Raw genomic sequence first — 24,385 nt, forward strand, 5'->3', positions numbered from 1 at the left:
GCATAAAAGTACAGAAATATTAGAAAAATAACTAATATTTGTAGAGTGCTTTGCAGTTAGAAAGCACTTTCACAGGTGGTGTTTCTTTGATATTCAAAACTACCCCATTTCCTCCCTTTTTAAAAAGAACACTGACTCTCTAGGAGCTTATTATTTGCTTAAGGGACTATAGCCCATAAATGGCAGAGCAAGGAGTCTAGCTGCATCTTCCAAACTCTGCAAATCTCTGCAAAATGAGTCTCACAGGTGCAAGACCAGGAGCTTATGGACTTCCGTGCGTTGGGCAGGAAAAACATTTTTCTCTCTAAATTTTAAATAGAAATTCTTCCCTATTGCTCAGAATGCATGATGGTGGTCTCTTTCATTCATTGACATAAGTGCCCAACTTTAGAGACACAAAGTCCTCCAAGTTGTACCCACTCTATGATGGAGGACACATTGCTGTGTCCAGCAGAATGATGGATCTAGGCAGCGAGGTTGGCGATCTGCGCAACGAAGTCTCACGCAACTGCCGGAGTTTAGTTGGACTCATCGTGGTCCTCACCTTCCTCACCTGTGAGTGTGATCCAGGCAATTTGATCAGCAGCTGCGATTTATGTAGCAGACTGAACCTCTAGGCCATTGACAAAAGCCCAAGAGGCAGTAAAATGGTGACAGGACTCATCAAGCAGAGTACTGGCCCGAGCGATGGAAACATCCCTGAGTTTTGCCCGTTGAGAGAAGACCATTGGTCTATTTCCACTTCCGCACAGCTGCTGCTGAATGTCAGTGGACACCATCAGTTTTACCTAATAGTTCAGTCCAGAACACCATCGAATTATAGCTCAGTCAAAACATCAGTGACCCAGGCTCAGGAATTGAGGGGAATCTCTGTGAATCAAGGACTCTATCAAGCCACTTTTGCTTTCAGAGATAGATGTGGGATAATGTTTCCCCCCAAATTATACCTGCCATTTTTTCCTATAAGGCTGCAATGCTGCTGGGGCCCTGCCTGTCACGTTATTGGATACACAGTTTCCGCCTAACAAGGGAGGCTTGGTGGCCCTCCCCACCTGGTTTGTTGAGTTTGAGCTGACCCACCTCAAAACGGTAATGTCAGCGTGGAGAGTCACACATCTCCATGGTTCAGGGATTTGGTTTCAATAAGAGCTCCAGTGGCAAGCCCGTAGCAGCTTTACAAAAGGGGTTTACCTGGTCACCACCTCAGAGACGACATGACTGCAAAACCCCAAGAGATGCCGTGCTGTGGAGGCTGCTTTTCATGGTCAGAGGCTCCAATGGCAAAATCAACAGCACTGGCACTTACAGCTCACATGGGGTATTAGGGCAGTGTGGCTCGAAAGTATTAGCATTGCTTATTGGTATAAGAGGCTTTTCTTAATTAGGGGAATTTGGTACCTATGAGCATTCACACTGCCAGCATGTAAAACATTAATACAATTGATTGTACAGTCAGCAATAGAAGCCACAACAACAGTACTTTGAGTTCGCTCAATGGATCCCACCCACATGATGAGTTAGTTTTCCTTCTCCGCTATGAACGCTGCCTAAAACTTACAGGCGGAACTTGGGTACCCTCTCCTCTTATGGGACCTGATATGATGGTGACTAGGGTCAGTCTATCCAGGAGAGCCATAAATTATGTGATTCTCCCCTCCCCAAAGTTGCCCAACATCCTTGGATGCGTGGCTTTTGGTTCTTCTTGGAGACAAGAAGGACTACATGCCATCCTTCGTAAGCTTTCTCTTTAAAGCAGCTGAGGTTGGCACGGAGGGAGGCCAGCAATCTGTGGGGACAGAGGGAGAGAGGGGCTGCACACCAACAAGAAGGTGCATTTTCTTCTGGCTTCAGGAGATGCTGCACTTGATCACAAGAATTCATCTAAATTGTGGGGGTCAGTTTCTCCCTCTCCAGTGGATCACCTTGGTCAGCATTGTAAATGATCTGGAGCAGCAAGAGACTCAATTCTAGTCAGAGCCTAATCTATGGTTTCCCATAAGAGTATTTCTCTCAGGGAATTCTCCCCAGATGATCAAAGCTGCCTTATAGCATCCAGGACCCATTAACAAAAAAACCCTCAGATCTTTTATTGTCATCTTCGAACGGATCTAAAATTTGCATAACAGACTCCAAGAGGAGCTGAGCTGGAAGAAAGCTCAGTTATTTCCACTCTTCCTTAAAGAGCATGGCATGCCCTTCTCGTCTTCTCTGAAATGAAGTAGCCAAATTTGTAAAGATTCATCTGGTTTCTGCCCCTATCTCTTGTGAATTCTCCTCTTTCCATGTTAGTGTAGGTGCTCATCTCTGTGACTGTTGTGTGAAGGAAAGTAGAACTCCTTTTGCCCTTCCAGGACTCATCTCAGCACTCGTTGTTACAGTGGGTGGACAAATTGTGAGAAACTGCCCCCTTCATTCTCCCTCCTCCCGACCCATTCCCAGCTAGAGGAGAATCAGCAACTACAGCACACTGTTCAGACAGCTGTCTCTGAACCTACTTCTAGTGGTCATCAAGCAACCACTCCCCAATCTCTTCTCATTAACAGGCGATAAAGTCGAGAACCACTTATTTCCTGGTTGACCGTACAATTTGATCAGTGTGTTCATTACCAATTCCCATGGCTTTCTCTTAAATTCCATCAGCCTGCATGGCTCTCATTCTCCTTCCAAACTCCTCGTCTCTGTCGGCATCTCATCTTCATTGCCAAAACATCTTTCAAGAATGGGGAAGGGTCTGAGATTTTTACCTAGCTTGCAAGGTGATAAGTTAGCCCACCATGAAACACAGACAAAGTTTTGTGCATGCATGAAGGTGACTTAAGTCTTCTGAATCAGAGACAAAGGACTTTACCTCTCACGACAGTAACAGTAGCCAGAATATCCAAATTTTTGCCTACATTACGTGAATCCCACTTCTCCCAGGGAGACATGAAGAGGGCCAGATGACCCCTGCAAACGTAGTGGGCTTCAGGAGAAGAACCCTTAGCTTAGGGAACTTGAATCTTCTACAACAGGGAGCAAGCATGTCTGCCCTTTGCTCCTGTAGGAATCACTGTCTTACCCTGAGCAGCAAGCAAGCCCACTCTGCTTCAGAAGGAGACACCATGCCTTCCAAGTCTGATTGCTATGCAAACCCCTGTGAAAAGAGAGCCGAGAACAAAGGGCGGCCAGTGCCTCATCATGAGACGTATGGGAGACCCACCAAAATCGTCTCCTAACGGCAAGAGTAACATGACATCATCACTAAACATAACTCATAATTTCCATAAAAATTGTCACAGACTCTTTTCGGAGTTGAAATTAAGAATATCTTTCCCAGGACCAGCCTGGTAGCATAGTGGTTAAGTTCTCATGCTCCACTTCAGTGGCCCAGGATTCATGGGTTCAGATCCCCGGTGTGGACTTACTCCACTCATCAAGCTATGCTGTGGCAGCATCCCACATACGAAAAAGAGAAAGATTGGCCAGATGTTAGTTCAGTGACAATCTTCCTCAGCAAAAAGAGGAAGATTGGCAAAAGATGTTAGCTCAGGGCCAATCTTCCTCACACAGGAAAAAAGAATATATTTCCTGATGAACAAATGCTTCCCATATCAGTTTGGTGTGATTATCTACAGAATTTAAGTGAATGGGTGACTGTCTCTTGTAATTTATGTATTAATATCACACAATCAACCCTCAATGTGTGTATATTTTATTGAAGTTCAAATACTTGTTTTCATTCCCCAGGTTAGCTAGTAATATCACGGTTGCACAGCCATTGTCTGTTCTCAGAAGCAGTGCTAAAATGCTGGTTGAACAACAAAGGACAGAAACAAATCATGGAGGATTATATGTGAGCTGGACATCGCCAAGAGAAGCTGGCAAGCTCCTGCTTGATATATCCTGGTGACATTGAAAGAAGGAGGCAGTTACTGATACTCAGAGGGCCTTAAATCCTAGTCTGAAATAGATTAATGCCTGTTTACCATGTAATAGCATGCTTTAGAGAAGAGAGCTAACAAGGACTGTATTTGGTAACATCTGCTTATATTTAATTGTAGTGTGGATTTAATAGAGTCCATATGGAGTGAGGAGAGTTGCTTCATAAAAACGACACATCGAAACACTATTTTGGATGGACAGAGCAGTGCTTTTGCCCCTCAAAGGTGGCACTTTATAATAATTTACTTCTTGTTACAAGATTTTGCACAATTTGGAGAGCAAATTCTGATTTATTGTAGTGATTTAATTAGCAACACAAACATTTTATAAATTTCTAATTATTTTTACAGTTGTGCTCAGCATATAAGCACATAATCAAGAAAGTATTTTAAAAATATAACACGAAAAGAAATAATGGTGTCTGGATAACAAAGCTCACGATATGGTTATGTTTACTAAATACTCTAAAACAGTAGTGAAAAAAGATTTGGGATTTTTAAAGCTATGTTCAGAGAAAGAGAAATACAAGGATGGGTAGAAATAGTCATACTGTTCAGGGGGAATATTCATTTATATCAGCTATCAACAGAGACAATGTTTGTTACTCAAATTTCATTTTGCTTCTGTCTTCTCGAACTTGAAGAACTATTTCAATCTAGAAAAAGCAAGAGAGAAAAGAAATCCATGATGGTTGAAGAATTGGCAAGAATAATCTCTCTACATATGTTCATGTATTTTTCCCAAATCTTTGGATCTAGTTTCTAAATGTGACATAGAAATGATTTAATGGAAAAAGTAATCAAGGAAGAGTCAAGACAGTGGCTGGTCTAACCTGGAGCAACTCACTTAAACTATCTGGAATTAATTGTCTCGGCTATAAAAGGAGATGATTAGAAATATAGTTCTCTTCCTAAGATTTGTTTGGGATTAAGAAATGTGTGGGAAAGTTAGATTGACAGATATATCTACCTTCTTACCAACCAACTGTGCTTCTTGTCTATAAATAATATTGCAATTATTAGGGGGTATGATAATAATGAGGCCAGAGTCAAGACCAAAGATATTACTCAAGACATCTTCTGCATCACCCAAGACATCTTGGGTTTTGACTTGAGAGATATTGGAAAAGAGCATGTCACCTCCTAATGTGAATGCTCTTGAGACATGGGCCACAGGGCATGGCGACAATTAATGATCCAATTGGCCAACTGGATCTCACAACTTCCCATGTAAGGAAAGAAGTGACAGACATTAATCAACTGTCTAGTTCTTACCAGGACTATACCAGTACAAATACTCTGAGCTAGCTCTTATTGGATCAGTACCACAGATAGAGATCCTGACATACATCAGCAAGTGAATGCAGGAGGAGACAGGTGCCTTTGCCATTTATCTGATATAAGATCTTATTTTCTATGCACTAAGTCACACTACTACTAAATAAACAGTTAAATGAAATCTCATTGCTCTCCTTGGATGTCTCTTCTCTCTTTAAATGGGCTTCATGCTCCTTGAAGATAAAGATCAAGTCTTATTCATGATACCCTGAGCCAAGCACAAAATCTGCACACGCTAAGTTCTTTTTAAATAACTGTTGCATGGAACTAAGATACTATATGGAAAGTTTATGGAACATAATAGTATTTTTCTCTTCAATGTAAAAAATTTTCATTTAGATGAAAATTTGTACCGCTCATCAGTATTCTACTTGATGTTACAATCCAGGACATTGAGACATTTTAACTTGTAATAGTGTGAAAAATAGTTTTAAAAGATAGAAAACTTGGATGAAATTCTAAGGACCAGCATCAATATGTTTCATAGATTTTTTAGGAATTAATAGTTTAAATTATTCGCACTTATCTGTTTAAAATTAAAAATGACTCAATAAATGTTGTATGAAGAATATTTAAAGAAGAGAAAGGATATCATAATGGTATGAATGACAGAATTGAAAAATTGAAAAAAAAGCACGGAAAATAAAATGGAAAGCAACAAATGGTTTAGAATGATTAAAGGAAAAGTATTATAGATGGAAGATAAAGGAGATCCATTATGCACATATTTCTGAATAGAGAAGAAAACAAATGAAACAAAAATAAGATATGACAGAACAAAATTTACTGAAAAGTGCCGCCCTTGAAATTTACCAGATTAAGCAGGTACAACACATTCTAGGGAAATGGACAAAACATAATCACCAGGCTTCCAAAATCAAAAGCAAATAAAATAAAATACATAAGCACATGACCAGCCCCAGAAACGTCCAATGAGTTTCATTACTTGATAGAAAGAGTGATCTACTAATTTTATACTAACTCAACTTGCTATTCAAGTTCAAAAGCAGGAGGTAGATTTTTTTAACAAAAAGAAATCAGGGAATAGAGAACCCATGAGTCCATCTTGAAACAACAACTCCATGGTAAAATTCAGAGCATAAAACAAAAATTGTATTTCTTACAAGAGTTGGATAGGTATATATAAATATCATTAATTTATTCCTTCATCAAACATTTAGCATTCTTCTTTGCTGAAGCAGCCATTATGCCAGGTGCTGGTGATGCAGCAGCAAATAATTTAGAGGACGTCCCTGCTCCCATAGAATTTAGATCTCTTTTTTTGGCTGGAAATTGGGGGTAGGTATGGAGATAAAACAATTATTTACGATAGTGACTGGCAAGGAGAATGGGGTTGAGAGGTCTTTCAGACAAATGCTTAGAAAAGGATCCTCTAAGTAGGTGACCGTACGCTGGTACATATTAATTGCAGCATTAGTACATGTGCAAATGGTCAATAATTCATCGACATTTTGTACATTCTACATTCAATTCCTCCCAAACTCTTCTGGGGATAAACTGCCCATAATTCTACAATTTCATGGGTTGGTGGTTGTTTTTCACCACTTAAAGCTCATTTTCCTTTTTCTTTTTTGGTTAAAAATTGATGGGGCTGGCCCGGTGGTGTAGTGGTTAAGTTCACACACTATGCTCCTGTGGCCTGGGGTTTGCGGGTTCAGATTCTGGGCACAGACCTATACATTGCTCATCAGGTCATGCTGTGGCAGCATCCCATATACAAAATAGAGGAAGATTGGCACAGATGTTAGCTCAGTGATAATCTTCCTCAGCAAAAAAAAAAAAAAAGAAAAGAAAAGAAGAAGAAAAGAAAGAAAAAGAAAAATTGGTAACTAATTTTGTTGTACTTCTTTAAATGGAAACATTTCAAATGTGCATTCATTTTTTAACAGATTTATTGAGGTATAATTGATACACAAAGAAGTGCACATATTTAATATGCACAATTTGGTGAGTTTGGATATATGCAGACACCATGTACCATCACCACTATCAAGGTAACAGACACACCCAATACCTCCCAGAGCTTCCTTGTATCTCCTTGTACATGACTCACTCCTAAGTATTTTCACTAAAACATTTCTTTTTTTGCCATTAGAAAGAGATCACAATAAGGATATCCCCTAACCTTTTCACCAGTTGGATTCTAAAGCATTGTTAACTCGGGCTTGTTCTCCATAAACAAACTAACATGCAAGTCACATGTCCACCGAGTTTGTTTTAACTCATCTCTACCAGAGTGACTCTCCCTCCTCACCAAATAAATTTGTTGGTTGGTATGACAATTTTGCTAAGTGAAATAAATGTAGCTCTTTTGTTGTAAAACATAGGGTTGAACCCTGACTCTACTCCGCTACTTGCTGTGTGACTTTAGGCAAATTACATTGTCTTCTGTCATACCCTGGAAATTCGCACATTTGCGGCAAGACAGATTTGTATTCTTGGTGATTACCTGAACTAAAAATGGTTTTGCCATCACTTTCCTAATTTGTACTCTACAGAGTCGGCCAGATGATCACACGGCTTCAGTGGGGCACACAGATGCTGGTGACAGTTCCTGAGGGTGAGCCTGAGCTGCCCCATTCCACCTTCACAGAGACCACAGCGGAATCAAGTCACTGGACCTCCATTTTGGTGTAGACACCCACTCCCGTTGTCCTTACCTAGCCTCTTCATAACTTCCTTTTATCCTCTCCATCACTTCTCTTTTTCTCTTTTTGCTCTCCCAGTCTTTCCCATGTAATTCTCAGTTTTGTGCAATTGTTTGCTAACATGAGTGTTGCTTTTCACGTGGTAGGAAGTACATCCATTTCTGAGCATTAAAGCGAGAGACACTTGTCGTTTCTTCTTCCTTCCTTGTTACTTTCTCTCCCTTCCTCTCTCCCTCCCTTCCTTCGCCAGTCTTCCTTCCCCCCCGCCTGTTCTCCTGCAATTCTGACTGCACTTCTTTCTTAGCCCTCAGGAAGTCTGAAGTTTGACTTACAGATAACTGAGCTGAAACTCTATCTCATATATATCATATATACACACACATATATGTTTATCTGTAAATATAGTTCAGAAATAGCTTTAACTGATTATACCTACTCATACTCTAAGAAGAGCTGCCATATAAAATACAAGATACTCAAATTTGAGTTTCAGATAAGCAACAGATAATTCTTTAGTTTATTTCCAAAATATTGCACAAGATATAGTAAAAATTATTTGTTGTTTATCTGAAATTCAAATTTAACTCTGAGTCCTGTATTTTTATTTGCTGAATTTGGCAAACTCAACCTAAGTATTTTTTACAGGTCTGATAAACGTGTTTTTCAATGAAGCAGTGTTAAAAATCATTTGATAATTTTGAATGTTAAAACTATGTCAGTCTTCCATCAAGGAGGTGTAAGCAACACTTATATCAAGAAAATTGGAAATTGCCAAATTCAACTTGAGAAAATTCTTTATTTACATATATTATACTTGTCATCATAAAACTACCCATTTTCACTTTTGTAATAATTGAATATTAGATACTACTACTTATTACAATGTATATCTACCTTCTTACCAACCAACTTGGTATTAAATGGTATTATTGGAATTAAAAATGGATATATATTTACAAATAGGTAAACAGCCACTTATACTCAATCACTATACTGATTTATTCTAAAACACTTGGAAATTTTATTGATTTCCTTGAGCAACTGATAATACAGAAGGAAAACTAAATATGAGAAGTTTGCAATGAGAAGCAGATGCTGAACCCAAAGCAACTAAATGGGAGATGGGAAACAAAACATTTTTTTCTCTTTCCATAAAAGTAGTTCTTATGGTAGAACAATTTCACATATATATGAACACAAAAAGCTATTTTTTCATAGAAATTCTTTTATTATATAATTTGTAAAGAAAAGTGATTATTGTACGTTGCTGCATCTACTCAAAAAAAAACCATTGTTAGACTTAAAAGCTTTCCTGCTTGCAGACGCACACGTTGTGATGACCCCTAGTGGTAGAGACAGCAAACGTGCCACGCGGACACAGGCACAGCCAGACACCCCAGACACATGCACAGAGTAGCTTTAATCAAGAAGCCTCACGTGGGCATAAAACCTCACCTCACTCTTACATCAATCCATGTGTCCTCTGAATTCAATTCAGGGTGATCTAAAAAATACTTTCATTTACTCAGTACAGTCAGCACATGAAACTTACTAAACCATCAGAGAAAATTTTAGGTTAAATTATATTCATATCCAGTCCAATATTTTAAAATCTGACTTCTAGCAAGACAGGTACAGATTCTAACTTTTGAGTTAACATCAATTGATTCATTCACAGAGTTTGAGAAATTTAAGATACTTCAGAAATTATCCGATTCAAATTCTTCATTTCACAAACAGAATATATAGAGCAAAGAATGGTGACAGGCTTCTTAAATTTAATCAGCTATGCACTGACAGTGCTAGAACTGAGAAACGGTCTCTAGACGCTCACCTCAGTGCAGTTTCCAATATCCGCTAGTGCCTGCTTACTAAAAGGTCACAGTGTTTACCATAAGAGGAAAAAAGAGAAAAAATTTGTCGTTCTATATAGGGACCAAATACTCATTAAGGAAAGTCTATAATATATTTCCTAAAGAAAAGTATTAATATTATTCTCTACAGAACATACTCATATCCTAAGAGGGAAGAAAGGTCCTACATTTTGATTAATGCTAAGGTACATCTAAGTACATATATCAGTGACAAATAAAACTAAGAAAAGTTTAAATATTGAATTTAATAACCTTAAGCCATTACATTATAATAACAGAGGATCAAGAAATACGACTATATAATACTCTGAAAATATAGATTTCCTTTGCATAGAGAACATTTTACATTCAATTTTAGTAGGGAAGTTTAGTAAGAGTTCATAAATAATTAAATAATTATGACATGATGACAGAATGTTTTTTTTTTTTGAGGAAGATTAGCCCTGAGCTAACATCTGCTGCCAATCCTCCTCTTTTTGCTGAGGAAGACTGGCCCTGGGCTAACATCCTTGCTCATCTTCCCCTACTTTATATGTGGGACACCTACCACAGCATGGCTTGACAAGTGGTACCATGTCCGCACCCGGGATCCGAACCGGGGAACTCCGGGCCGCCAAAGCGGAACGTGTGCACTTAACTGCTGCGCGACTGGGCCGGCCCCAATAACAGAATTTTTTAGATTAAAAAAAACTTCGGGACATTGTTGAGAGGATTCAAATCCTGGAGAGGAAAATGAACAGCGAATCTCTACGAAGTCCCCAGAAATCTTGAGATTTAACATTTTACGGGAACTCTATTGATGGATTATTTTGTTTAAACCAACTGTAGGTTCATAAGCAGATTTCAAATATATCTTGCTGCCCCTGGTCAGTACCCCAGATCATGAGTGTTCTTGTTTTAAATTTCAGATTTAAAGGGAGATACTTGAATGGCTCTGCTGATAGCACGTTATACACATTTAAAAGTAATTCAAAAAACGATTTTAGCCATGAAAAACTATAATTTTGGTATGGACAAATTATGGACAAGTGGATCAAAATTCCAAAGGCCTTATGCACTTGGACTTTCCACTGGATGTTTTGCTTTGTAAAGTAGTCAAACGCCCCCCTGGATGTCCTCAAGATGACGCTGAATGTCTACCTATTAGGAATAGCTGGAATGAATTTTTTTCATTGGGTGAGAGCACAGAGCAGGCATGCCCCTCCTTCCCACTCAGTGAAGTGTTTCTGTGATTTTTTAATTAACATTTGAGCCTCACAGTCGATGAAGTTTGATCTCAATCTAATTTAAATGAAAATTTAAAATTAAGCAAAATTTTATGCAAACAATGTCCAGCTAACTTCATCATCTTATTTTCCGAGGGAAAACAAACGTCTGAGTGAGATTCTTCAAAGGTAGAAAATAAAAGTTATCTTTAAAATGACTGCACTGAGAATTTTTAGAAACTAAACGTAATTAAAAATGAATAAATGCAGATGCACCTTTGATGTGGGTAAATTAAAATTCCAAAAGCATCATCACATGCATATTCCTGTTCCTGAATTATTTTATGTAAGACAAATTGCATCTGTAGATAGCATATTTGGTTGTCCTATGGAAAATATCTATAAGAGTAGATGTCAAAGCATAAAATATTTTTCTGACTCCTTGAGCTAATATGGTAATGATTTTACTTAGAAATATATGATGATACCTGATGCTGAAGAAAATCTTTGGTGTAAAAAAATTTAGATAATTTTTTCTAATTCATTTTTGAGACTTTGGATGAGTAACTTCTAATCTTAGAGAGAATAGTCATGTATTTTACGAAAAAATTAACTAAGTGCTAACTGTAGTGTCAAGTTAGAGTTTACTGACGCTGATTTATGCTCTTATATTAAACTCACACACTTACGTCTTGATTTCATAAACAGACATTCTGTACGTGTTAGCTCCTTTGAAAAGACTATAGCCACGTTTTCAAAGAAGAAATAGGAGTTCCCCCGCCCTCCAAAAGTGCCTTCCATCACCTGGCTTTTATGAAAGAAATACATTAGTACATACCTATTTTTGCTAACCGAAAGAAATTCAAAGAGGATTTTTCACTTTTACGAAAAGAAGGCAAAAAGCTACAAGAGTGTTCAGTGTGTGCTTGGCAGTCAGCTGTCAGGCATCGGGCACCTGATCCGAGGAAGTGGCCCCCACGGTCCTCCCCTGGGAACCAGCCTCAGCATCTCAGCATCAGGCTGCCCTCGCTGTGGACCGCGTCTGCGAGCCTCTGTGCTTCACCTTGATCTGTTTTGATAGGTTATATTTTGGGTCTGAGAATGCTCAAAAAGTTTCCCCATATAAATTAGTGGTAGTTCCTTCTTCGCTTTATGCCATTTCAGCTCAGGAAAGGTTTCACAGGAATGCTCCACTTTCGGATAGCGGAGGAAACCTGTAAATTCTTATGTCTCCAGATTTCCAGACATTGATTACTTACTAATCTACAACAAATGAGTCATTTACTTTTGGCCTTGTGAATGACAAGGAACACAACTATCCCAATGTAAACAGAATCAGATATCCCCAAGATATTAATAAAACAATGACAACCTCTAACATATATAATATGGAAAGTGGATTTTTGAGGGGATTTTATAAACGTGTGACTATCAGACCATCAGAATGCCCTACTCTTCAACAAAGGGGGAAAAAGTGAGTCAGATAGTGAAAGATGTAGTAGACAGTCAAGTTCATTATCATATTAAGTTTCTTAAAAATTAAAAAAAAGCAACATATGAATGATTCTGACTATTCCAGCGCTTAGAGAATTAAAGACGAGTGAGGTTAAATCATTTCAAAATTATGAAGAATGTAATGGAACCACTAGATGTACTAGGACTAAGAGTATCCAACATCTTTTTCTCATCTTTCTATTAGTCTTTTCTCGAATTATAATTATGTTGATGCAGGTTAATTCACTTGTAGTTTTGTTCTCATACGTACAAAAAGGATATTTCAACTTAGATGTTTAGTTTCTCATTACTGTTGGAAATCAGCTCATAATAGGTTCTCTGAAATGCATACGTTTAGATTCCAATTTGACACTTCTAATTTAATATAAAATATTCACTTTCACATCATACATTTTTATTGTGATCTTACGGCTTTTATGAATGCCAATCTAATTTCCATTCTGTTTTCCATTTCCTTTTCTTTGCCATGAACTAATAAAAAGTGCATTTAATACACTATATAATAGTTCAAAAGGGACTAATTATATTTTGATAACAATGTTAAAGACTGCCATTCTGTAGCTCCTTTTTCTTTTGCTAAGAAATGAAAAGCTTTATCATTTCTATTAATGCCAGTTAAACACACAGTGCTTGTTATTCTCCAATAAAATCTATTAGGAATGTTCTCATAGTATCTTCACTCTGAAAATTTCTACTTCTGTTTTCTTTTAATTTTTTTTAAATTCTTGTTAACCAGAGTCCCAATAAGTCTTTGTTGCTCGTTTGCTGTATGTATAGGTGCAAGAGTCAAATGCTATAATAATCCACTAAGTTGTTTAGTATTTAAAAATCTACAGAAAGCTTCCACACATAATATCACATTTAATCTTCACAACTACCCAGAGAGTATGAAATCTCATTTTATAGATGAAGAAAATTAAATTCAGAAGTATAATGATTTTCTTAAAGCTATGCGGTGTCTGAAAGACTTCTCAATTCCTCTTCTCCATTTTACCAGCCACCTACAGAATAATGTGTCCTTTCTCATGACATCTGTCACCACATATTAAACCATGATGTCTGAATCCACAGAGTACTATCCAATTTGAGCCTATCATAATTATTTATATGGTATGGGTGAAACAGCAATGATACTCTTTCTTAAACTGGATTGTTTATTCACTGTGTTTTCTTTCATGTCTAAAGTAGTTTATAATTAATCTTTTTCTTTAAAAAAAGCAATCAACTGTAAATTGGAACATACGTATTTTTTACCTTGGTCGACTAGTCACATGACTTATTTAACCTCATTCATTGAGCCTCAGGCTCCTCTTCTGAATAGTGAGGAATTTGAAGACGAGAACTTTAAAAACTTCCTTCCAACTTAGAAATGTTCGTATGTTGAAAGTGACATGTAAGAATAGTAAGGGAGAAGGTTTCAATGGACCAGCATGAGGAATAACTGGCCACAAAAACAACATACTCATGCACCGCCTGTTAGAGGCTACCACCCGGTTAGTCATGAAACGACAAGAGAATGAATTTATAAGGGACAGGGGTAAACTGCAAGTTCAGGTGAAGGCATGAATCAGAGTGGTATTGGGCAGACAGACGTGACAGCTACTGGTGATGGATTCAACAAAGAACATAAACTAGTGTTAGAGTCAAAGGTGTGTCCAAGGTTTAATGGAAAAGTGGTCCAGATTGAAAGGTGGGAACTAAGGGATACACCACCTAAGGAAAAGGTGATGAAATGGTTGGAGACATGCCGAGTTTTAGGTGAAAGTGATGACATGAATTCTAGACCATGGGACTGAGCTTAAGACTGGAGATCTGAAGATCACCAGGGGAAAAGTCATAGAGAAAACTTAGAAGTGAAGAATCTCTCTGAGGGTGATGGCAGAGTGAGAGAAGAGCAGACTCAGACTCTGAGCTCCTGCACATCCTGGTGTGTGACACAGCACCCTGAGGTCCCTGGGAAGAACATAATCACAGTGTTGGGGAATGGCCTCTTAGGGTGATGGGCACAGACAAGGCTCCTCCCTAGGTAAACAGTATGAAGGGCTGTACACCCACTGTTCCTTTTCTTCTCTCATCTGGTGGGTTCCTCAGACTTCCCAGCCATCTTGGACCTCCAAACTTCAGGTACTCCATGATGAAGAAACCAAGAGTCACTGGAGGCCATTTCCACTCACCCGCCACAATCTTGTCTCTAAGTTTTGCAGTGCTAGTTTTTTGTTTATGTTGATAGTAAACCCAAGTGAAAACAATCTTAAAGTCCAAGACTTCATTGTTATCTGTCCTAAGGCAGATGGTCTAACCAAACTGATGTGGTCTTTCTTAACTCACTTCATGTTTATCTTTTTATGTCCTCAATGGCTTGGCATCTTACATGGTTAATGAATGTTCAGCGGAAGAGTGAATGAACAAGTAAATGAGCAGAAAACTAAATACCTGAGAAAGACTCCTAGTGAAGGAAGTGAAAAGAGCATACGTCAATGAAGGAAGCCAAAAAATCATACTCTCTTCCTGGGCAGTGATAACAGCTAGCAACTTCTCAGTTTTACCCTGTGTGTGAATCACTGAGGGATCGTGGTGCAGCCAGCGTCAGCCTTTCTGATATGCTCTCAGAGCTTAAGGTTCCACCTGGGAGCACCCCTGAAATAACAGGGCTTCAGACCACTGTTCTACCTATGCATGCCCCTGCTACTAGCAGATGCCCAGAGCCATCCCTCAGCACTAATTCAAACTCTCAGAACTTAGAAGAACACTGCACGTTCAACTGATGCAAGTAGGAAGGAGAGCAGTGAAATTGACCTGATACAGGGATGAACAGGTTTATGTAACTTTCCAAACTGTAGAAATCACTTCTAAGGCTCTAGTTTATTAAGAAATCTGGCTCAATGACAGCTGTAATATATTATTTACCTTTAATGCTAGTTCAAGCAATTATAATCATTCACACATCCCAGCATGCCACTCAACTGCTCACTTTTATGTATCTGCCATTTGCCTTTTGAGAGTTACACATATCATGTACTTCCTCAGATCTCTCCTCTTACATCTTTTACTGAATTGCTATTAACCTCTACCAAGGGCAACTATTCCTTTCGCTTTGCTTTGTTACTCATTCTCTCATTCTCTTTTAATCTCTTTCAGATTCTCCACTCTCCATTCATATGTAATTCTGAGATTGCTCATGAGTTTTGTGAAATTGTGAGAAGAAAGTAAGTATCTGAAAGCACAGGCAGAGCAAGAGACAAGAGTTGTGAGGAAAGATTCCATCAACACTCTAAAGGGAAGGATGATATTCTCTATTTTAACTTACTGTGGATAGGAAAACAAGTCTTTCTCTATGAAGACCACCAACTTAGAAGCTAACATTTCTAAGATATGAGAATAAGAACTTCTTCATAATCCTGCCCCTTAAAAGATAAGCCTGTGCGACAGATGAGAGATGCAAAAACAAACACACCTGACAAAGAAAATGATTACATTTCTGCAGGTGCCCAGCTGAGTCCATATGGGGAACTGTTGCATCAGGATTATTGGATTAGCACAGACATTAGGTCTACAGAGATAGATATTAAATGCTTAAAAGGACATATGAAATAAAAAATATGAGAACTTCTAGAAGGTGGTTATTTCCACAGAGTTAGCAAACATACAACAAAGATAGGGAAAATTCAATTATCTCCTCCTAAGAATTCCTTTAGGATAGAGTCTAAAGTCTGAAATGGCACATAAGACTCCTCCTGACCTGACCTCTGCACTCCCACGCAACCTCTGACCTTGACCTCCAGCCCTGATGGACCATTTGCAGTTCTCCAGGCAAATCTCGTGTGCTTGTTCCTCCATGCACACAGGTCTGCAATATCCTTCCTTTTCTTATCTGCCTCAAAAATGTCTCCTCTTTCTTCAAGATACCCCATGAGAACCACTACTTCTGTGCTGACTTTTCCAAGGACCTCAGGGAAAATCAACTACTTCTTCCACCCTGCTCTATAGTGCCTTGGATGTGTAATCACCTGAGTCCTTACAGCATTGCTGTGATTGTTCTGTGTCTCAGTATTTTATTTCTGTCAGCATCTCTAGAACCGTGAACACTCATTCATTGCTCATTGAACGCTCCCTAAGGAGTTTAATAAATGTTTGTAAAAAATTATCATTATTACTAATCACTAATTTGAGACTATCTTTTGAATTTAGGATTTCCTACTTTTCTTTCCCTTAGAATGGCTCCTTGAAAACATAGGTCTCCAAGTACAGTTCACTAGAACAGGCCCTTGAAGTCTCACAGCTGCACGTCAACCTTGTTTTAACTATCTTTTTGCACCCAGTCTCTCCCCACGGACAATCCTACGCATAATTCTGAAGATCATCTTCCCTAGATACCTATTCCTATCTAAAATGGGTTAGCAATCTTTGTTTTCCTACTTGATCAAAAGTTAGCTCCATGTTTCATTGTAAGCCCCTCCCCATCTCATATCCTTCACAAACACTCCTTTAATGCAACTCTTTCTGGAGCCCAGGTGTGTTTTCTTTGACAAAGGCGTTGTTGGCAGTGAGAGACCCCTCCTTGATGACAGCCCAGCCACACCTAACTTGCATTCTACTTCCCTGGAGCGGCTCATTTAGCAAGGACTTCACCATTTAGAACTGTTTTCTCACGTACATCTTGTGTAAAATTGTTTACCTCCCTGCCTTCAACACCTATCAAGGATCAGGAAATGCAACGACGCTGTTTTCTCTTGTATCTCTTCCATCTGTAATTTTGCACTTTGCTAGATACAATGTACGGTGGTCCCCCCTTATCCACGGTTTTGCTTTCCATGGTTTCAGTTACTCTTGGCTAACTGTGGTCTGAAAACATTAAATTAAAAATTCCAGAAATAGACATCCATAAATTTTAAATTGCACGCCCTTCCGAGTAGCAGGATGAGGCCTTGCACCGTCTGGTTCCTTCTGGTCCAGGACACGAGTCATCCCTCTGCTGGATCCCGAAGAATGACATCTAACCATTGACACTGACATGGCCCCATCATGATCCTCCTTCTGACACATGATTAGAAGGTCAACAGTAGCCTAGGGCCACCTCACCGTGCCTACCTCACTCACCTCACTGCATCTCCTCACGCAGGCATTGCGTCGTCCCCTGCCATCACTAGAAGGGTGAGCAGAGCACAATAAGGCATTTTGAGAGAAACACATGGACCACGTTCACGTAACTTTTATTACGGTATATTGTTATAATCGTTCTTTTTTATTAGTTATTGTAGTCAATCTCTTACTGTGCCTAATTTATAAATTAAACTTTATCATACGTATGTATGTATAGAAAAAAACCATAGTATATACAGGGTTCAGTATGATCCTGGGTTCCAGGCATCCTGGGGGGTCGGGTGGTCTTAGAATGTATTCCATGTGGATAAGGAGGGATTACTCTATACATAAAAACGATTCTTGATTTATTGACAATTACTCCCCACCACATTTTGTTACTTTATATGGCCACACAGCACCATATCAGTTCTACATAATGACCCTGCTTTCACATTGCCTTCTAATTGTGTCTTTGATGTAAGTCATCTCCAACTTCGGGTTATGAAACTGTTACAAGCAGAAATGGATTTCTATATGGAAAGTCACTGGAGGGTGGCAGGAAATGCACTGAACCGGGAGTCAGAAAATCCACGTCTGAATTCTCCCTCTCGAATAACCATTCACTGGAAAGTTATCTTTTGTCACCATCATTTTCTCCATCTATGAAATGAAAACAAAACCCTCAGGGATGTTGTGCGAATTAAATGAGATACTATGCGTGGAAACATTCTGCAGATTTTAATATGTCATACAATAAAAGGCATTTCTTCTTATGTCATCAAAATTCTCTTGTGGATAGGACATGCGGTGCACAGGACATGCTCCCCGGAGAGTCCTGGATCAGACTTGCGGGCGCGGGGGGGGGGGGGGGGGGGCGGTTCCTATTTCCTACAGTTTTTAAAGCATTAGCTGTAAAGTCCCATTCCTCAGCTTTTTTGTGTTTCTCTTTAGGATACAAATTATTACAGTCCAACGCAATTTTGGGCAAAGTGTCTTTCAACATTTTCCGTGTGCTTACCATCACGACGTCTTGCAGGCCTACTTTTGCTCGACCAGCTGACCTGCGCATCTCCCTGGTGAGTCCCTCTAAGCCTCGCCGAGGCGGCTGTCACACCCTGAATGGCCCTCATTCTCCGTCTCGCCTGCGGTTCTTCCCGCGGGCTCCTCTTCCCCTCTGCTGGCTGCCAAGGAGAAGCACATTGTTGGCCAGGCCCCCAGCACAAGCCTGTCTGCCTCCCTTCCCCCTTTCTCTTTCAGCCAAACCGTCACCTGCCAAGGCCCGGTGGCTGCCGCCCCCTCGTCCGCGGCCTCACGCGCTGACTCGAGTCCTCCCGAGGCCCCCCGCCCGCGCCCCGGTGCTCCAGGCGGCGGCCCCCGCGCCCGCCCTCGCAGCTGCTCCCCCGCCCTCCTCAGGCTGCTCCCCTGCCTTTCTCCCCAGCCCTCCCCCCTCCCGCAGCGGGTTCCTTCCAGCGCCCCGACCCACTCTGGCCTGATGTTTTGTTCACACCAGGACCACGTCTCCTGGGTCCCAATAGGTACGTGCGTCCCCGGGACAGAGCATCTTCCTTATTGGACTAGAACCGACCCCGCCAAACCCTGTGCCTACTGCCGGAGCCCGGAAGGCGGAGGCGGGGTTCAGGGAGACAGGAGGCCGCGGGCTCGGCTGGTGGACCCCAACAAAGTTTCGGACGCTTGGGACTTGCCATCTCAGGCTTCCCAAACTTGGCCAGCCGGCCGACCGACCGGAGTCCCCAAGCAGAGCACAATGACCCCGGCGCTCCCCCCGATTCCCAGAGCCCCCTGGCCTTGCAGGGCGGCTCGACTGAGGACGCCGGTCGGTCTCCAGGACCAGGCCCGGCCCACACGGGGGTCCGCAGCCTGCGCCCCACCCAGTGCCGGGCAGGGGAGGGGCGCACTTGTTTCTAGGTACACGGCGCGGGGAGGGCGAGACGAAAGGATGGAGCCGCCCAGGTTCCCGGGTGCCCGCCTCGGGGATGAGGGTGGGCGGTGTGTCACAGACGCGGTCCTCATCCAGGGCCCCTCGCGCGCGCTGGCTGCTTCCAGAGCGCGATTCCCCTTTACGAGCCGTCTCCTTTAAGAAGCGCGCGCAGGTCGGGTTGTGTGTGTGCTCGTTTGCAGACGTGTGTGTGTGTGTGTGTGTGTGTGCATATGTGTGTGCGCGTGCATATGTGTGTGCGCGTGTCCGCGCGCGCGCCGAGCACCCGGGAGTCGGGCAGACCCCGGGAAGGAGGAGTTATGTAGATTACGGATGAACATTCTGGAGGGGAGCGCGGAGAGGAGGGAAGGAGAAGCAGAGGCGAGAGGCGCGCCGCGGCGGAGGCCCTTCCCGCAGGAGCAGGCGGCGGAGGAGGCGCAGGAGGCGGCGGCGGCGGAGGCGGCGCGGGAGGCGCAGGAGGCGGAGGCGGAGGCGGGCGCGCGGGCTGGCGGCGGCCGCGGTGGGCGCTCCGAGCCGGAACCGCCGGGGCACTTGGGCGCCACGTTCGCGGGCACCGGCCCCGAGGATGCTGGCCGCGGGCTGCTGCTGAGCCTGCCCCCGCCGCTGCTTCCCGCGGGCCTGCCGCCCCCTCGCCAGCTGTGGGTGAACCTGCAGGCTGCTCGCCCACCCGGAGGACTTTTTTGGAAAGGCAACCAGGGAGGGAGGGAGAGGGAGAGCGCGCAGGGGAGCCCGTCCGTCCACTGAAGCGCAGTTCACTATGATCTTACTCACATTCAGCACTGGAAGACGGTTGGATCTCGTGCATCATTCGGGGATATTTTTCTTGCAAACCTTGCTTTGGATTTTATGTGCTACCGTCTGCGGAACGGAGCAGTATTTCAATGTGGAGGTAAGAGGACGAGGGCTTTCTTCCTTCCCCCCTTGCCTGGGCTGCTCCCTGAGACGTTTCCTTCACTCCTCGCGTCCTGGTGGCTCGGAGCAGCCGGCTCTCAGCACATTGTTTCCTTCCAGCCGCCGAGACGAGACCCATGTTGAGTTTCCCTGTGGCTTAGGTGATGGATGCGCGTGAGCCCGAGAATCCGTTATCCCGGCAGCACAAAGCACGATGCTGCGCGCTCAAAGGCGCAATCGTAGCCGGTCCGTGCCTTTCCCCCGGGGGAGAGACGAGGCTTTCATATAGCAGACGTGCGGCTTCATAAATCAGCTTGAGTTTATGATGAATAAACTGCTCAGGAAATACGGAATTCATTGCTTGGCATCGTGTGCCGCCTTGGTATTGTTTCTGAAATCTTTCTCTCCGTGTTTTGTGCCTAACAAAGGAGGTTAAAATCAGAAGAATCTAGAGGCGAGCGTGGGAATACATGATATGTTTAGTAACATTACTTTGTGATAAAACACTTGACTGCACAGTCTTTTTCTCATTTAGACATAACTTAATACACTGTAGCTAGATCTGGCTACACCGGGGACATGAAATCCATCTCTTTTCAAGTGTCTTCTCCCTCCTGCCCCCGAGCCAGTTGAAAATAAACGCGGCCCAATGTGATGGTTCTGAGGTGTGTTTTTAATTTGATTTCACACTCTCATGGCAAAAGTGAGAGGTTTTAGACTGTCATTTGCTTTACTTTGATAGCTTTGGGAACAGACAGACACACAGCAAGAGGGAACTTAAGGATAAGGACTTGTCAGACCTCTGCCAAAGTTCTTTTCCTGTCATCACCTCAGCACTAAAGCCAGCAGTGAGCAATAAATCAGTGCAGGCGTAGAAGCACCCGGGCTCCAACACAGTTTACCATGTACACGGTGGAATACAAAGAGAGTTGGAGGGTTTTAGTAAAATACTCTTACTTTCGATTAGATGTTATGTTTTCTGACATCTTAATAGGATTATGATTAAGTCTCTGAAGAATAATGTGATTTTTGTCTTATATTGTTGATCCTTCAAAGCTTACTGTCATTTTGTTGGCAGTGTGTGTTTACACAATAGCACGACCTGTTGCAGTGTTTGAACATGTTTCATGTAACAGATTTATATGCAAAGTGTGCATAATAAATGCCATGTGTGAGGGCATATTCTGAATGTAACTGTGTTTATATAAACTGTTCAGGACTCCATGTGATAAGTGATGGTTGGTAGAGAAACAAAGTATTTGAAAAAGTAAAACCATTATCAAAAGAGTTAAGGAAGTTTACAGATGTTGAGTATGATTACGTTACACACCCGAAAAACCCAATTTGAAAACCAGAACTGTTTAACCCTTTGAAAAATACAGCTTTGTTTTTCTGAATAAAAAGAGAGACGGGAAGGGGCTGAAAGTCCAGATTTCTCTTGATCACAGATTTGGACTTTTAGAATTACATCCCACAGATGGATTTTGTATCTAACATTTAAGTCAAGAGATAATTTACTGCTGAAATGAAGTAACTGGCTGATAGACTGAAGGCATGAAAGTGGCAGGCTGTTGTCTTTGATGCTATAAACAGAAGGGCCCATGGCTTCAGATGGCGGTGGTGGTGATGGTGATGAGGTGGGGTGCGGGGAGGTGGTTAAAAGTCAGTGCTAGGTTTCATCTTGCTCACTCTAAAGAGAAAGAGAGAGACTTGGTTGATGGCTGCCTGCCTGGGAAGGTCTTAGATTTGCTTTCCAAGATTATTGGGTTACCACCAGTATTTTGATGATTACCAGGTTTCCTTTTTGAGGCTAAATATGAATTTGATTGTATTTCTTCATAGTCTGAATCCTTCAGTCAGTTCAATCAGATATTATTATGCAATAAAAAGTTAGGATTTTACTAAAAAAGAGATTTCATTTTGAATTTCCCTTATCTCTTCTTCAAGATATATGTGAAAAAATGGTTCATGGAAAAAAGAGTTATTTTCTCATTTTTAGAGTATTTAAGTTATTCCATCCCTATTTATTACACAGTGCAAATATTTGATTATGAAAGATAAGAGGCATGTGCCATCTGAGACCTTATTTGATACAAAGGAGATTTTCTAATGATGTAGAGTAGATTATGTTTCATGGTTTGTATTATTCCCTAATAGTATTATTTAAGCAATTGAGCATATCCTTAGTTGGGTTTATATACTTCTTTATGTGTAATTGTGTAATGATAACATCTTTTTTTTTTTAATCATAAGAGTGGCTGCTAGTTAATTCAATATATTGTAAAGATCATGGGATGACAGGATATTTTCTGACATGAATTTCTTCCTGATTCACTTTTATTGGATGTTTCTTTTTGGTAGCAAACACTAAGGGGAAGAAAAGTCCATCATATCTTTTCCAGAAAAGGCACTTATATTGTGTTCCCCTTCTTGCTTACAAAACATACACTGGGAATGCTTTATTTGATTGATTCTCAAGGACAGTCTTAAACTGTAATGGTATCAATCATGCATGAAGCTCATATGATCATAAATTTTTTCCTAGCAAGCACACCAAGTTATTATAGTTGGGACGAAGCTTCTGAGAGATGCTTTTTATGCTGACAACTGAGATTGCAATGCTTTATTCTTCACCAAACGTCACAATTGGTGGAACCCTCATACTTTTGATCCTTCAAATTTACTGCTTAAAAGCCTATATCTTTTTCCCTGGAAGTAGGGGGTGGGTAGAAATATTCATGTTAACTCTTTCCTGTCTGAGTTTTAAGAGTATCAACATCTGGAATTTTCAGTTATCAGAACTGGAGATATTTTTTAATATGCTGATGGAAGCCTGTTACAGAAAAGGAGTGCGTTTTGGTTGTTTTTGTTTTTAAGAAGCAAAAAGGATCATCTCAGAGCTGAGAAAGGATCAGACACTGCCAGGAGTAGTGCTATGGAAGAGATTCAGTACATTCCTCTCCTTAAATAGTTCAGGTAGAACACTTTTTAATGCCAGATTTTCAGTATACATTCGTTTAAAGATTTTTGGACATTGCTGGATTCATTTTGGGGGAGTGGGCCTTTCAGTATTTAACCAGCATGGTGCAAAGGAGGCACATTGCTGGTATTAACTGCAAGTCAGAGACGGCTGCCATTGGACAGCAGTGTGAGTCAGAGGTGCTCATTGGTCAAAAGAAGTCAAATTGTTGACAAAGAGTCATGATTTAATCTCTCCAAACTAGAAAATCATTTTGTCTCTAAGATAATTTTATTGTTGTAGTAGGGATTTTCATAATCCTGGGTGTCTTTTTTTTTGGCACAGTGCAAGCATTTTTGTCATGAAATCTGAGAATAGTTCACGATAGTAAAAACTTTCATCATCAACGTTGATAGTTTGTCAAGTGTTAAATATATAAACAATATATTCTTTACTGTTTTTTAAACAATAGCACACATTTCTAATGAGGAAAATTATTTTAAGCCAATTTAATGGTAAAATAAAAATATGTAATACTCTGAGTAATGCACATATCAGAGCATAAGAAGAGGATTACTTTTTGTGACAAAAAAAATCTAGATAAAGCCAAAGTTGATTTTGTTGTTCCTGGTTAAAGAAAGAAGAGAGATTCTGGATTTCAAAAGGCCATTTTTTGACAAATACTGTGAATCGTGAGTGTAACCATTTCCTACATTTTTCTTGCAATATGTTTCTTTAACTGGTTTAGTGTTTATTCACATTTGTCAGGTTTATCTGAATCTACCTAAAAGGTCAGAGTTTGCTTGGAGTAACTCTGTACTGCACATAAACTTGGCAGTAATTGGTGGTGACACATTTCAGAGATAAACAATCACATTTTACAGATTGTGAGATGTCATTGGTAAGGGCCACTTTTCTCATATCTCTTGTGTTGTACTTACTTAAATAATCAACATGCATTATTTGTTTGCTCAT

At 40.8% G+C, this 24,385-nt stretch overlaps 1 protein-coding gene and 1 long non-coding RNA gene across 4 annotated transcripts in view; one reads left to right on the top strand and one right to left on the bottom strand.

Annotated features, from left to right (window-relative positions):
* Positions 1 to 4,108: 4,108 nt before the first annotated feature.
* Positions 4,109 to 20,697, bottom strand: LOC138915354 (uncharacterized). Of its 3 annotated transcripts, none has more exons than XR_011421176.1 (4): positions 20,332 to 20,697; positions 18,622 to 18,784; positions 17,619 to 17,664; positions 4,109 to 4,576 (listed from the first exon to the last, which is right to left on the bottom strand). It is a non-coding gene; the product is annotated as an uncharacterized lncRNA (long non-coding RNA). The 3 variants fall into 3 exon arrangements; XR_011421175.1 differs by lacking the exon at positions 20,332 to 20,697 and adding an exon at positions 19,087 to 19,225; XR_011421177.1 differs by lacking the exon at positions 20,332 to 20,697 and adding an exon at positions 18,873 to 18,964.
* MMP16 (matrix metallopeptidase 16) overlaps positions 20,085 to 24,385 on the top strand; it is a 285,236-nt gene continuing 280,935 nt past the window's right edge. Inside the window, exon 1 of the mRNA XM_070221375.1 lies at positions 20,085 to 20,449. Coding sequence (XP_070077476.1) covers positions 20,318 to 20,449 — 132 coding nt within the window. The 5' untranslated portion in view covers positions 20,085 to 20,317. The remainder of the gene's footprint in view (positions 20,450 to 24,385) is intronic.

Source organism: Equus caballus, chromosome 9, assembly GCF_041296265.1.
Source record: "Equus caballus isolate H_3958 breed thoroughbred chromosome 9, TB-T2T, whole genome shotgun sequence".
Classification (NCBI taxonomy): Eukaryota; Metazoa; Chordata; class Mammalia; order Perissodactyla; family Equidae; genus Equus; species Equus caballus.